The sequence below is a fragment of the Cornus florida genome, unplaced genomic scaffold (assembly GCF_030987335.1).
Source record: "Cornus florida cultivar Cherokee Brave unplaced genomic scaffold, ASM3098733v1 CherokeeBrave_3.0.0_Hap2_Chr06, whole genome shotgun sequence".
Taxonomy (NCBI): Eukaryota; Viridiplantae; Streptophyta; class Magnoliopsida; order Cornales; family Cornaceae; genus Cornus; species Cornus florida.
In genome coordinates, this window is record NW_026775576.1 from 48,075,308 (window position 1) to 48,089,919 (window position 14,612).

A 14,612-nucleotide genomic window follows, 5' to 3' on the forward strand; every position below is an offset into this window, starting at 1 on the left:
ATATGTATATTTGATTCCATATATGTAATGTGTACATAAGTGCACTCCTTTCAATGTATTTGACATGTATGAGATGAGGCCGGAGGCCAATGACATGTGTATTGTATTCTATACAACTTTTTAACTTCATGAAATATTATGAAAACCTTGAAAAATCGCAAGTCATTGCTTCACCATGGTTGCATCGGGTGTGGGAATTCCATTTTCATTCTTTTATAGGGTCTTATTAATCATGTTTGAAGTGTGGCCAAGGGCCAAACGGTCATTTGATCCCATTTTGTATTTTTGGATTCCGAGTTTTCATTCCAAGTTCCATTTTTGCCTTTTTGCCCGTTGGGGGGTCGGATTTTGTATCGGTGGTATTTTTAAGTTGTGGACCATTGTAGCGTGTCCAAATAGGTAAGTTACGTTTGCGTGCATGGTCGTTTTCGGGCAAAACCTTATCGTTTGTGTTTTGAGCCTCTTGTGAATTCATTTCGCATTTTTTTTGCATATTCTGATCTAGGGGCATTATGGACCTTTCACATCAGTTTTATTTTCTTATTTTGACATGGTTGAATAGAAAACATGATTTTAGGGGGGGTTTCTTCTTCATGTTTTTCCAAAAAATGTCGTCTTGGTACCGTAAATCCCTCGTGAAGTTTCAGCTTCCAGTTTTCATTTAGCAGCTTTATGACCCTCTTGTTCAGTTCTGATCTAGGGGCATTTTGGGGATTTCACAGTGATTTTTTTTCGATTCCGTCCGCTTTAACGGGTAGAAAACCTGATTTTAGGGTGGGTTTCTTCTTCGTGTTTTTCAGAAAAACTCGTCTTGACCTCCGTTTCAAGCCTCAGTTCTGGGCAGATAAAAAAAAAAAATGAAGCAGCAGCCAAGGGCTGCCACCAGCCATGTCTTTGGGCGCCAGCATGCACGCCGGTGGGCTCGCGCATGGGCGCCATGGCCCCTCGTCGGGCCGCCGCGACGTCAATTCTTCTTTTGGGCTTTTCTCCTTCGTCCGGACTCTGATTCAAGTGAATTTTTTTTTGAACTTGACTAATTTTTTGCTGTCTTTCTAACGGTGTGCTCGGTTGCACCCGGTTCTTCCTAGATAATTACCAGTTTACCCTTTTTGCTTTAACTGCTCATATTTCTTCGTCATACCGTTTCTCCTTCGTTCAGACTCCGAATCATGCGATTCTTGAGTCCATCTTGATTAGTTTTTCGTTATCCTTCCAGTGGTTTGCTCGGTGGCACCCGAATCTATAGTTTTCAGAAATGACTATTTTGCCCCTGGGGGCTTATTTGTTATATTTTCGATCTTTTGCTTCCGCATCAGTTCTTGTTGAGTTTCACAACCTCATGGAAGGTCACTTTGACTTCTTAGAGTCCTTTTCTGTTTTTGCTTCCGCATTCGGATCCGTTATCGGATCATCCTTACGGTTCATCACAGGACACGCTGGCCTAAAAACAGGGTCATCACACACGGTTGCTTGAACTTTGGCCCAGAAACACTTCTTGACCTGCATTCAACACAGCCTGATGACATGATCATTGCTCTCAGTGCTTTTAGTAGGGATAACCACGAGCTCGATGAAACACTGGCTTGGCCACAACGAAGGTCCCCGGCAACGGCGTACTTTTATCTTCAAAAACTCATTAAAGTGTCACTTTTAACTCTCTTTGGGGAACTAACCTGAAAATAGACAAAAGTATGCAATTAAAGCTAATCTATACAGTATAATCAACTAATGGACTTAACTAATGCAAATAAGGGCGCTTGAATATGCAATATTCGGCGCTTATCAGTAAAATAGACCAACTATTTGCGCGGGAAAAATCTCGTGGACTATGTTATCCAAAGTAAACCGATTTACTATGTTTGAAATAAAGTACAATGGACTTTGACTGATCAGGCTCAAACCCTATCATTCTACCAAATGCTAATCACTAACAAGCCTCTGGGTTTGCGACATCCTGTCTAACAGCACTTGACCTCAATTTTAGTCTTGATCTCTATAAAATATAACTATAATGCTTTTAAAAAATTTGAAGTTGTAATGCAAAAGCCGTACTAAACCTAGTTGAATATTATATATACAATTTTCAAAGACCTAATCCTTCAAAAATAAAGTAGATTTCGTGCAAAGGACTTTTGGTATAATTGTAAACGAACTAGGAAAGAAATGAGGATAGTATTCAAAAGTTACCTAAACTGTAGAAGACCCTTGAACTGGTTCAAGAAAGGATTAACCGGTTCAAGAATGGTAGTGGAATTTCGAAACAACGTTGAAGATCTTGAACCAGATCCAAAAGCTTGAACCAGTTCAAGTTTGCCAGACTTGAATCCAAAAGCTCTGAAGGTTTGAAAATGCTATTTTGGTAAGATCTGAAAATATACAAGTATGGAATGTATCCTAACCTTTTTAGATTTGTTCCTAAAGTGTTATTTTTTCCTTTCTTAATGATCTCAGTATAGTATCTTTGAACAACCTTCCAATTCCGCAGTTGATTTCAATCCTGATATGGTAACTTGAAATTACAAATCGATCAAACTTGTTTTGACACCAAAATTTGCCAATTACAGAATTTACATCTCACATGCTTAGGTATTTTAAACTTCTATATAATGCCTCTTTCATTCATTATTGAGGGATGGCTTTGAGGAACATCAATTCAATATTTTGAGAAAGCTTTTAGATAAATATTTTTTAGAAAATCAAATCTAATTTTTCTAAATGTATTTTTAAAAGCACACACATATATTCATGAGTGATTTAGTAATGTTGTTCTCTGTCTCATCGAAATTGGAGCTTAATTGAAGATTCAAAGATTATAAAAAGCATGATTTAATTCTTCTACATCAAATTATGATCTTGAAGAATAGAGGTGAAGCGATCACACTTTGAAAGGGTCAAAGCATTCAAGGAGTGTTGTTTGATCTACCACCAATCCTTTTACAGAGATCAATAGTAAGCCTAAAGTCAAGTGCTATTGGATGAGATGTCACAAAGCCAGAAGATTATCAACAATTTATGTTTGGTAGAACGATAAGGTGTGAGCCTAAGTCAAAGTCCATTGTACTTTATTTCAAACATAGTGGATCAGTTTATTTTGGACTGCACAGTCCACGAAGTTTTTCCCACGCAAATAGTTGGTCATTCATCACTTCTAAAGTCAAATTGTTTCAAATGGATGTAAAAAGTGATTTTCTCAATAGTATTTTGCAGGAAAAAGTTTATATAACACAACCTAGAGGTTTTATTGATCCACATAATCCTGATTATATTTTTTTATCTTAAAAAGACTATTTATGGTTTAAAGCAAGCACCTAGAGTATGGTATGAGAAGTTAACTTCTTATATAATGCACAAGGGTTTCTGAAGAGGAGGAGCGGATAAAACATTGTGTATTTTCAGGAAAGGAAAAGAATTTCTTGTTTTTTAAATCTATGTGGATGATATTGTTTTTTGTGCTACTTGTGATAATCTTGTTCATGATTTTGCTAGAAATATGCGTAATACTATTGAAATGAGCATGGTTTGTGAACTAAATTTCTTTCTAGGTATCCAAGTGAAACAACTTGATGATGGGATTTTCATATATCTCAATCAAAATATACAAATGAGCTAGTCAAGAAATTTGGTATGAAAGATTCAAAGCATGTGCAAACTCCTATTAGTACTTCATCCAAGTTAGATAGAGACTCTGATCCTAACAAGGTTGATCCTTTCTTGTATAGGAATATAATTGGTAGCTTGTTGTATTTAGCAACAAATAGGCCAAATATTTCATTTAGTGTAGGTGTTTGTGCTAGGTATCAAGCTGATCCTAGAGAACAACACGTTCTTACAGTTAAGTGCATTATTCGTTATGTCAATAGTACATTGAATTATGAATTGCGTTATTCTTCTGAATTTAACTCTGAGATTAAAGGCTATACTGATGTTGATTGTGCTGGTAACAAGGATGATAGAAAGAGTACTTCAGGTGGTGGTTTCTATGTTGGTACTAATCTTGTTTCATGGTATAGCAAGAAGCAAAATTGCATATCTTTATCATCTTGTGAATATGAATACATTGTTGTTGGAAGTTGTTGCACACAATTGTTTTGGATGAAACAGATGCTTCTGGACTATGGAGTTGATTAAGGTACTATTGCTATCTTTTGTGATAATACTAGTACAATTAATATTCCAAATAATCCAGTTTTGCATTCTAAGACTAAGCATATTGATATTCAACATCATTTTCTTAGGAAACTTGTTGAACAAAATATTGTGTCTTTAGAAAAAGTGCATATTGATCAGAATTTGACTAATATTCTCACTAAGCCATTAGAGGCTCTTAATTTTTCTCACCTTAGGAAATCTATAGGCATTTCTTGTCTTGATTAGATGCATTGCAAAGACATAATCTAGAAAGGATCTTAAAACATATCTCGAGTGTCTAGATTAAGTTTTTGGGAAGTTAATCAACCCATATTGATTGAATATGTTGAACACAAGGAGTTTTATGACATATGGATTATATGTGTAAAACATACTATGGCTATGAATTGATAAAATTGGTTTTGCTTACTTAGTTCGTATAATAAATAGATCATTGATAGTACATTTACTTTTGTTTGATGTCATTGTTTTGGTCAAAGATGATGTTGATATGCTTAATCATTGTCTTGGAATTTAAAATTGATATATATGTTTTAGACCCAAAGAGTGAATTGAAAAAAAAAAAAAAAATTGAAAAATAATGAAAAACAGCTTGGAATGAAAAAGTGTTGAAAAAGAATAAAAAATAATTGTTGTTTTGAAAGAAAAAAAAAAAATGTAAGAGGTGGAAAAGGCTACCTTTGGGATTTATCCGAAACTACCATGACTCGGAGCAAATGGGAATAAGGGAAAGCGCTGGCTGCCCATAAGTGTGAAAGCCTCCAATGTGTAAAAAGAAAAATGGAGCACAATGAAAGAAATTAAAAAAAGGGATTGTTTGATTTCTAAGGATATATGATATCATTGATTTTTTATCTAAAATATAAATAGTTGACAGATCATATGTTTCTGGAACTTGGTAGTGATTTTACTAAGTGATTTTACTACACTTATTAAGTTTGTGGAACATCATTGAATTGATCTTAGTTATTTGTGTTGATATGTATAGTCTTGTGGAGTCTATTTTCTCATTGGATTCAATTTACAAGTTCTATACAGTTGGTTGCTTCCTTCTTCTAGAATATTTCTTCCTTTAAACCCTTTTTAATTTGTGACAAAATGGGGGAGAGATTTGAGAGTATTATCATTCAGGGGGAGAGACTCCTCATTCAAGGGGGAGGGGGGGGGCGGGGGAGATATTTTTGCATTAAAGGGGAGAACAAGTGATCATTACATTTGCATTGCATTGATATTCAGGTATTATTAGCTTTAATTGCTATTTTATGTTTGTGTTTACTTTCTTGATTAAGCTTCACAGGTAGTTTTGTTGCGCTAATGTGCAGGTTAAAGGTTGAAGATGCTACAAGTGTTGAAACTTCATGAGTTCACAAAAGGTTCCGTTTCCAATCATTGTAATTTGTTTTTTCTGCTTCGGTAGATTACATATTGTTTTTAGGGTTTTGTCATGAAATTGCCAAAGGGGGAGATTGTGAGATATATATTTTGTATTGGCTAATTTCGTTGTCAAAACAAGTTCGATCGAGTTGTAATTTTTCGGTTCAAAATTTTAAGATTGAAGATCGGATGTGGATTTAAAGAAGTTCAAGTGTTCATCTGGAATGTTGAGAATAATGCTTTGGAAAGGTATATAAGTGAGTGAGAACACTTAGGAAGATTTAGAAGGTTGAATGAAACAACATGATCACTTTTGTCTATTGGGGACCGGTACCACTTTCCTTGTACCGGTAGCCAACTACTGAGTAAAAGGAATTTGTCACTGGAGTTTCTAAACCAGTAGCCAAAGTACGTCGGATTATTCACTGTCCTTCTTGAACTAGTAGCCACATCTTATACCGGTTCAAGGCTTGCAGACATGTTAGGTAACTTCAGTTTCCTATTCCGTTTGGATTCCTTTTTAGTCTAGACTTTCTTTTAAAAGCTACACACGAATTGTACTTGGTTTACAAGTATGCTTAGGTCTTCTAAACTTATACATAATTCCTCTTTCATTTATTATTGAGGGATGGCTTTGAGGAACATCAATTCAATATTTTGAGAAAGCTTTTAGAGAGATATTTTTCAGAAAATCAAATCTGATTTTTCTGAATGTATTTTTGAGAGCACACACATATATTCATTAGTGATTTAGTAGTGTTGTTTTCTATCATATCAAAATTGTAGCTTAATTGAAGATTTAGAGATTCCAAAAAACAGGATTTAATTCTTCTACATCAAATTCAGATCTTAAAGAACAGAGGTGAAGCTATCACACTTTGAAAAGGTCAAAGCATTCGAGGAGTGTTGTTTGATTTACCAGCAATCCTTCTATAGAGATCAAAAGTAAGCCTGAGGTTAAGTGTCGTTGGACAGGATGTCGCAAACCCAAAAGATTGTCAGTAATTGTGTTTGGTAAAACGATAGGGTGTGAGTTTGAGTCAAAGTCCATTGTACTTTGTTTCAAACATAGTGGATCGGTTTACTTTGGACTACACAATCCATGAGGTTTTTCCCACGCAAACAGTTGGTCTATGTTACCAATTGGGATTTCCTCACTAAAAATCCTAGTGCAAACTCTCTAACTCTACTTGCTTTACTTTTAAGTATTTATATTTGTGATTGTAGATGCTTCATTGATCATATTGCTTAAGTAATTTAATTAATCATGAAAATTAGATAAGTTGATCTAATAATCTTATATAGGTTATTGAAGGAGTTAATCACAATTAAAATCAACTAATAACCTGTGTTTAAACTTACTTTCACAAATAACCCTGGTGTTGACAAACGAATTTCTTTATGTTGTTTTTTCTTTTAAGGGTAATTATTGGACACAATCTAGAAAGTTTACTAAATTTCCTAGAGTGTTCCACTTTATTGCGCAAATCATGTACACTTCATCATTATAACTATAAGAAATTAAATGAGATGCTTGAACCCCATAGTAGAGCGTCCATATAACAAAAGAAAAAATTAGATCTTAGTCACCAAATCGCTAAAATTGCTTCAAAGCGACCACAAAGTCAATAAAAAAAAATAATTAAATATGCACCAAATTAAAAACTTAAATGCCAATGAGTGACTTTTGAAGGATAATTTGTAAAATCATTGTTTTCTTTTAAAAAAATTGACCTCTCTCATTCTCTCCCATTCCTCAATCTCGTCAAACCCTTGAACAACTTCGATTTTTGTCATGGACATGTTATTATTGTCCTCAATAAGTATCACGGCATTCTCATTCCCTGTCCTTATCCTCATTCCATGTACTTATTGATGTAAAATAAAGTCAAAATAATTTTGTTCTGGGATAACCTTTTCCCATGGAAATATTCTTTGTTTAAAACATATATATTTTTCAAGAAAATTTGATAAATGTTGGGTTGATTGCTGTCTTTAGACTGGAAAGTTTACTTAAAAAAAAAACACATCACCACAACCACTGTACACTTTAGCCTTGTGCACTACTTTATTCCCAGGTATTTTCCCCAAAATTCATATGTTGCCAAATCCTCGGAAGGATTTTAGAGGACAATAGAAGATAAAACAATTTTTTCTTTTCAGAAAATGTTTTCTATTCAAACAAAGAGGATTATTTATTTACATTTGTTTAAATGATTTATTATAAGAATGATATTTATGTAATAAATTTTAACAGAATTTAAATTTAAAACTTTGATCACTATCTATCTTTTCTTAACTGTGTGGTCATTTTAGGCAATTCTGTTTAAATTTAGCTACTAAAATCTAATTTTCTCTAAAAGAAATTAAATGCTAAATGCTACTCAACTCTAAACCTGGTCCACAAGGGTATTATAATCAAGTCAAAATGAGATGATGGAACTATGCAAATTTCTTATGCTAGTGAGTTGCTTCTTTATGACTACTATACAAAAAATGTCATATTCATAAAAATGCAATTCATATGATTATACGTCTGGTGTAAGAGATATATGAATTTGTATTATAAAAGAAAATTGTCAATACATTAAAATCACAAAACTAAATTACATTATCATTGCTCAAAAGAAAAGTAAGTTTATATTTGGGAATTGGGATATTGGAGTAAATTGATAGTGCACCAAGTTTAACGAACTTGGTGCTAATGATAATAGGGCTTCTAGTTAAATGGGATTCGCCAACCATTGATCCTGCAAATTGAATGAATTTTAGTTGTTATTTTTGAAGACCGTTAGTACTCGTATTGAAATGAGTTTGAATAGGGATTGTAACATATGTCCAAGTTTGTTATATGAAATTTTATCGTTGGGGTGGTGATTTTGGATTCTAACAATTAATTGCTGCAAACTGTTATAGAGGAATTAATCATTATTTGGATTCAAACACTTAATTACTGAAAACTGTTGTAGTGGAATAAATAATTAATGGCTACTGTTTTAGTTTGTTGAGTAGAGATGAACGTAGGAGGTTATTTTTGTTGGTAAGTTAGGAAATAATTTTTCATTCTTTAGTAACAAATTTTGTGTATTAAGACAACGAAATGAACAATTTATTCAGTATGATTCATTAGAACAATGACTTAATAATATATTTAAGTTACAATCAGTCTTGTACGGAAGGAACGACTTAATAATATATACAAGTTACGATTAGTCTTGTAAGGAAGCTGGAACAGTCAATCAATCTAATTACAATTAGCTTTGTATGGAAAGAACAACCAATCAATCTATGGTCGTACATAAATGAAGGAATTAATTAAGGAATTCTAGGATTGGAATCAATCTACCACAATTAAGAAAATGATTATTGGATCCGGAACAGTGAGCATGCAACATATAAGGCTAGAGAGACAACAGTGATTGGAGTTCCGATAACTGCGCAACTGTGCACACTACTAAGGTTGGTTAAAATTTAACTCTTTACAGTCATATAAATGTAGTTTCTTAGAGCATCCCGAGCGGTCTTTTAAAAAATTATTTTGTGTAAAATATACATTGTTATATATGATTTATAAATTTTTTTTTCATCTCCAATAGTATGTTAAGATACACTGTCACATAACTAATGTGTAAAAAGGTTGTGTAGTTTATACCACCCTTTTACACAACCATGTAAACATATTTTCTCTCTCCTCCCCCTTTCCCACTCGCGGCTCTCTTTCTTCTCTCTCAGTCCTTTACGCGTCTTTGTTTCCTACTTTTCTAGAGCGTCATAGAGAAGAATCTGTAACTGGCGGCAAGGTAAGAATTACTCGACCATCTTTTATTTTTCTTTTTTAATAAAAATAGTTTGATTCATCATTTTCGTTTAATCTTATCTTCTGCAATCATCGCCATAGATTCTTAGGTTTTTTTAGATTTTTTATCATTTTACATTCTATTCTAATGAGATAAATATGTACTAGCCAAATATTAGATATATATTTTAATCAAGTTTTTATATAATTGTTGTTTAATACAGTTATACAAATTATTATTTTTTTTTTTTTCCTTTTTTGGCGATTAGTCAATTCAATCGCAATTGTTGTTACATCTTTTTGGTAGTTTCTACATACTTGAATCTTATTTTTTTATTTATTATTAAATTAGAATTCTGGTGGTGGCGGGAAAGGTTTGCTATTGGCGGGATGGGAAAGTGAAATATAGGAGGAAATTATTATTTTTTTCCTAATTAAGGAGGATTGGGACTTGAGGTTTAATGGCGAAAAAGTAAAGTGAATCAAATAGGTTTGTAAAAATTATGTAGGGTTTTGGGTATGACACGTGGTTGGTTGTTATTGGAGGATATTTTTTTTACACAAAGGGTATAAAACAACCGTTGGAGGTAAAAATAAATAGTACAAAATTTTTATATAAATTTACTCTGACAGATCAGATTTACACAAAAATATATGCACAACGGTTGGAGATGCTTTTAGGAAAGGATAATCTGAGATTTAAATACTTTGCTTTTAGTTTTTTCTCAAACTAAATTGACACTCATCTCCTAATTTCTTTTTAGAATGTTAAGCTAGATTCTTTTGTTTTCCTACATACATGTGTGGTCCTACATACATGCATAGTTGATTATGGTTAATGTATTTTCTTGTGTGACTTTTGGATTTACAATAATGGTTGTTTTACGGAGATAATCATGTTAAGGGAGATGAATCATATCTGGGGAGATGAACCATGAAAAGGGAGATGAATATTAGTAAATTCGTACCAAGGGTGTAGCTTATAAATAGAGACTTGTTTCTCTTTTAAAATCAAGCAAAATATACTGAAATCAAAGCCTTCAAGTTGTAGTATACATTTTCCTTCATTTGTTTTGTGTTTTGTGGTCAATAAATCAAGTTCAGTCTCTTGAAAGCTCCATTGTTCTAGCTTTTGTCCCATCATAGTGGGTATCAGAGCAAGGTTCAAGATCAATGGCTTCTAACAACAATATGTTGCAACCCCAACTTCCAAGATTCAATAGGAAGAATTATACTCAATGGAGCATTCAAATGAAGGTCCTGTATGGATCCCAAGATTTATAGTAGATTGTTGCCCAGGAAGTTGGTTTATACTGTATTAATAGACTTCATGAAATTTTACGTAATAATTTGCATGTCGTTTCGGAATATGGAAGGTTTAATGCTAGTAGTTGTTTTAGCAAAGTAAACGGACTTTTAAGAGTGTGGTTATGGAATCTGAGTGTAGGTGCTCAGTTTATATATCTGTATATCATTCTATCATATTCCGGATTATAATTGGGGATTAAATAGATGCCATGTGATTTAATTATTAATTTGCATGTCCACAAGGATGGAGGAGGATTTAAATACTAGTCTTCAGTTTAACAAAATAAATGAACTAGTATAGGTGCATCGGTTGGGAATTCTATGATAGTGTGGTCAGTTTAAAATTCTGAAAATCATTATATCATGTTATGGATATTAATTGCCGAACTAATATAATTTCTGGTCTGTTCAATTATATAGGGAATGGATAGTTTAAATTGTTTATCATTACATTAGCAATTTAAACGGATGTTTCGTGATTTTAATCATGTATTGTATGCATAACAGAATCTTGCTTATATCTGATTTCTATTATGTCAGACTCTGGATATACTTGATGTTTCTAATGAATATGCATCACTTGTGGATTGTTTGCATTGTATGTACCGGTATGGGACGGTGACATATCAGGGATGGATTAAATCAAAAAGTTAAATCCTACCCCTTCATATATACGGAATGGATTAACTAAAATAGTTAATTCCTACATTGATGCATGTCCTATCAACTTAAATAGTTGAATGACATAACGGATGGTTGCTTTACTTTTCTGTATTCAGAAGGATTTAAATATATATTTATGGTGATGTGATACGAGCTTGAGTCTCCTGATCACGGTTAGGGTGCGTATATCGCATTGGATGGAGAACTGGACCTAATGACGTTCCCTGGTAGGTCTAGGTGCATGACTACGCTACGTGTGTTTTGCATGTTACTTTCTACTCAGGTGTGATGAGTATAGGTTAGTGGGCTCAAGAGCTACAGCTTGTTAGTTAACTTCGTTTCTTTTTTGCAGGAGAGAAGAAGTGCACCTAACCTAGTTTGGTTCCAGATTAAGATCTTCACCATTTTTTTTTCTTATTTTTTCCTGCATTTTGTAATTCCTTTGCTCTAATGCTGGCCTGTGTGCCTTACTCTGTAATGTGTTTGTGTAACGACCCGAGTTTTTTAACCTGGGCGTCAGTGATGACTCGAAAGTTGACCCGATAACGGATCTGAAATGCGGAAGCAAAAGATGAAACCGTAGTCCCTTGAGATATAAATCATCTCTAAGGCATCTAACAAAAATTTCAAATTATTTCAAATGGATGTAAATAGTGCTTTCTTAAATGGTTTTATAGATGAAGAAGTATATGTAGAACAACCACCAGGCTTCGAAAGCTATGAAAGTCCAAACCATGTTTATAAATTTTCTAAATCATTATATGGTTTGAAATAAGCTCCTAGAGCTTAGTATGAAAGACTTAGTGGGTTTCTACTTTCAAATGATTTTGGAAGAGGTAAAATTGACAATACACTCTTTACCAAAATCATTGATGGCAATTTGTTGATCATTCAAATTTACGTTGATGATATTATATATAGATCAACTAATGACTTTCTAAGCAAAGAGTTTGCCACCGTCATGCAAAACAAGTTTGAAATGAGCATGATGGGTGAACTTAACTTCTTTTTAGGGTTGCAAATCAAACAAACTCTTGATGGAATCTTTGTTTGACAATCAAAGTATACTAAAAATTTGCTAAAGAAGTTTGGCTCGGAGGACGCCAAACATGCCAAAACTCCCATGAGTCCATCATTAAAGCTTAATAAGGATGAGAAAGGGAAAGATGTTGATATTAAGAAATATAGCGGGATGTTCGCCTTCTATATTTAACGGCTAGTAGTCCAGACATTATGTTTAGTGTATATTTATGTGCTAGATTTCAATCTTGTCCCAACGAGTCTCATTTAAATGCAGTCAAACGTATTTTTAAATATTTAAATTGCACTATTAACTTAAGATTGTGATATCCTAGGCATACATCTTTTGAACTTATAGGTTTTACTGATACGGATTTTGCCAGTTGTAAAGTTGATAGAAAAAGTACAAGCGGTGCCCGTCACTTTATAAGTCAGTCCCTTGTGTCTTGGTTATGTAAGAAACAAAATTTAATTGCATTATCCACTGCTGAGGCTGAATATGTAGCTGCTGGTAGCTATTGTGCACAAACTTTGTATACCAAACAACAGCTTGAGGACTTTGGCTTATTCTTTAACAAAATTCCTATCAAATGTGACAATACCAGTGCCATCTGTATATCAAAGAATCCTATTCAGCACTCTAAAACAAAACACATTGAGATTAGATATCATTTCTTAAGAGATCACATATCAAAAGGTGATATTGAATTAATATTCATTAGCACTGAAAATCAACTGGCCGACATTCTCACGAAGCCACTTCAAGAAGATAGATTTTGCACACTTCGACGAGAAATCGGAATGGCAATGGAAAGTGAGATTCAATGACATCTGACAAATCATTCACAAGTTTGCCTTTGTATTCATTTCGGTAGGCCGAAACTTCATTTCGGTCGACTGAAATGAGCATTTCGGCAGACCAAAACCCTATTTCGGTTGACCAAAATAAGGAAGTCAATATTACTTAAGAATACAAATCGGCCAACCGATGAAGTCATTTCGGTCGACCGATGCTTGGTAGCCCACACACGTAAAGGCCCAAATTTGACTTTAAGTAACCCGCGAACCATTTCCTTTTCTCCCAAACTCAAATGCCATTTCTCTTTCTCTTTTGAAAGGCTACTGCGAAGCTTCCTCTCTCTATCCTCTTCGCATCTAAGGTAAGTTCTAGCACATCTTCTCAAATCAATTAATTTCATGTTAGATTCGCTATTGGTATCCCCTATTACTATTCTTTGTTAGATTTTATTGAACAAGCTATTTTTCATCATCTATATCCAAATCTCACAATCCTGAAAACCCTTCATTATCTGTAATGGTTTCTAGAAATAACCCTTTTAGGTTAGCCCGAGGATTCGAGAAAAGAACCAAGCGTACTCATGACTATGATGCCGGAGGGTCTACCCCACCAAATCCTGAACAACCCGATCCTTATCCTACCCCAACAATACGCCTCTTCCGAGAGCCCGAGTTCAAAGAAACATATGAAACCAAATTCCTCCATAAGATAGTTGCAAAGAGCAAATTTTTTGATAGAAATGAAAGTGAAGAGTTGATTCGAAACACATTCTCTCTGTTTAATGCTATTGGCTTGGGTGGATTTGTATCCCTCAAAGTTCCCTATTACCCTAAGCTTATAAGACTATTTTATACTCATCTTGAGAGAGTTCTAGGGAAAAATACCTTCAATTCCTTCGTCTTAGGCACTAGCATTAACCTTACCCTGTCTGATATTTGTCGTATTCTCAAAATACCTCAAGGCGATATCACTTACTATACTGCCTATGATTGGTATAATAGGGAAGGGTTTGACGAACTACAAGCAGTTCAACAAATGAGCCAATTTCCTACCGAAAACACTGACAAGATATTTGTAAGTCAGTTAACCGTGAAAGCTCGCCTCATCTACCATGTTATCATATACATCGTCCTTCCAAAATTTGGCAGATGCTCGGATGTGTCATTTATGGAAGCTTTTCTGATTTGGTGTGTTCTAAACGGGAAAAAGTTTGACCTCGCCTTCCTCATCTTTCAGCATATGCAAGACTGTGCCAAGAAGCAAAAAACTCATCTATTCTATGCCATGGCTCTCACTATGATAATCAGAGCATACAAAGTACGGCTAGCAGAAGAGGATGAAAAAGAACTAACTAATCTCTATCTGGTTGACAAAGATTTGCTTGGCCGAATGGGTCTCAAAAAATCTGAAGACAATACTTGGTATAACCCTCAATTTGGTGATCCGGCAAATGTGGTTAAGAAATTGTTGCTATGGCAGAGCGGCAAGAAGAAGAAGATGTGG

General features: G+C 34.1%; 1 protein-coding gene across 1 annotated transcript; it reads left to right on the plus strand.

The window, feature by feature from the left end:
• The first annotated feature begins 3,624 nt into the window (after window positions 1-3,624).
• On the plus strand, window positions 3,625-5,511 carry LOC132314053 (secreted RxLR effector protein 161-like). The gene is made up of 2 exons (XM_059812969.1): window positions 3,625-4,004; window positions 5,472-5,511. Exons 1-2 carry the CDS (start codon window positions 3,625-3,627, stop codon window positions 5,509-5,511), a joined length of 420 nt encoding a protein of 139 aa, XP_059668952.1.
• The last annotated feature ends 9,101 nt before the right edge of the window (window positions 5,512-14,612 follow it).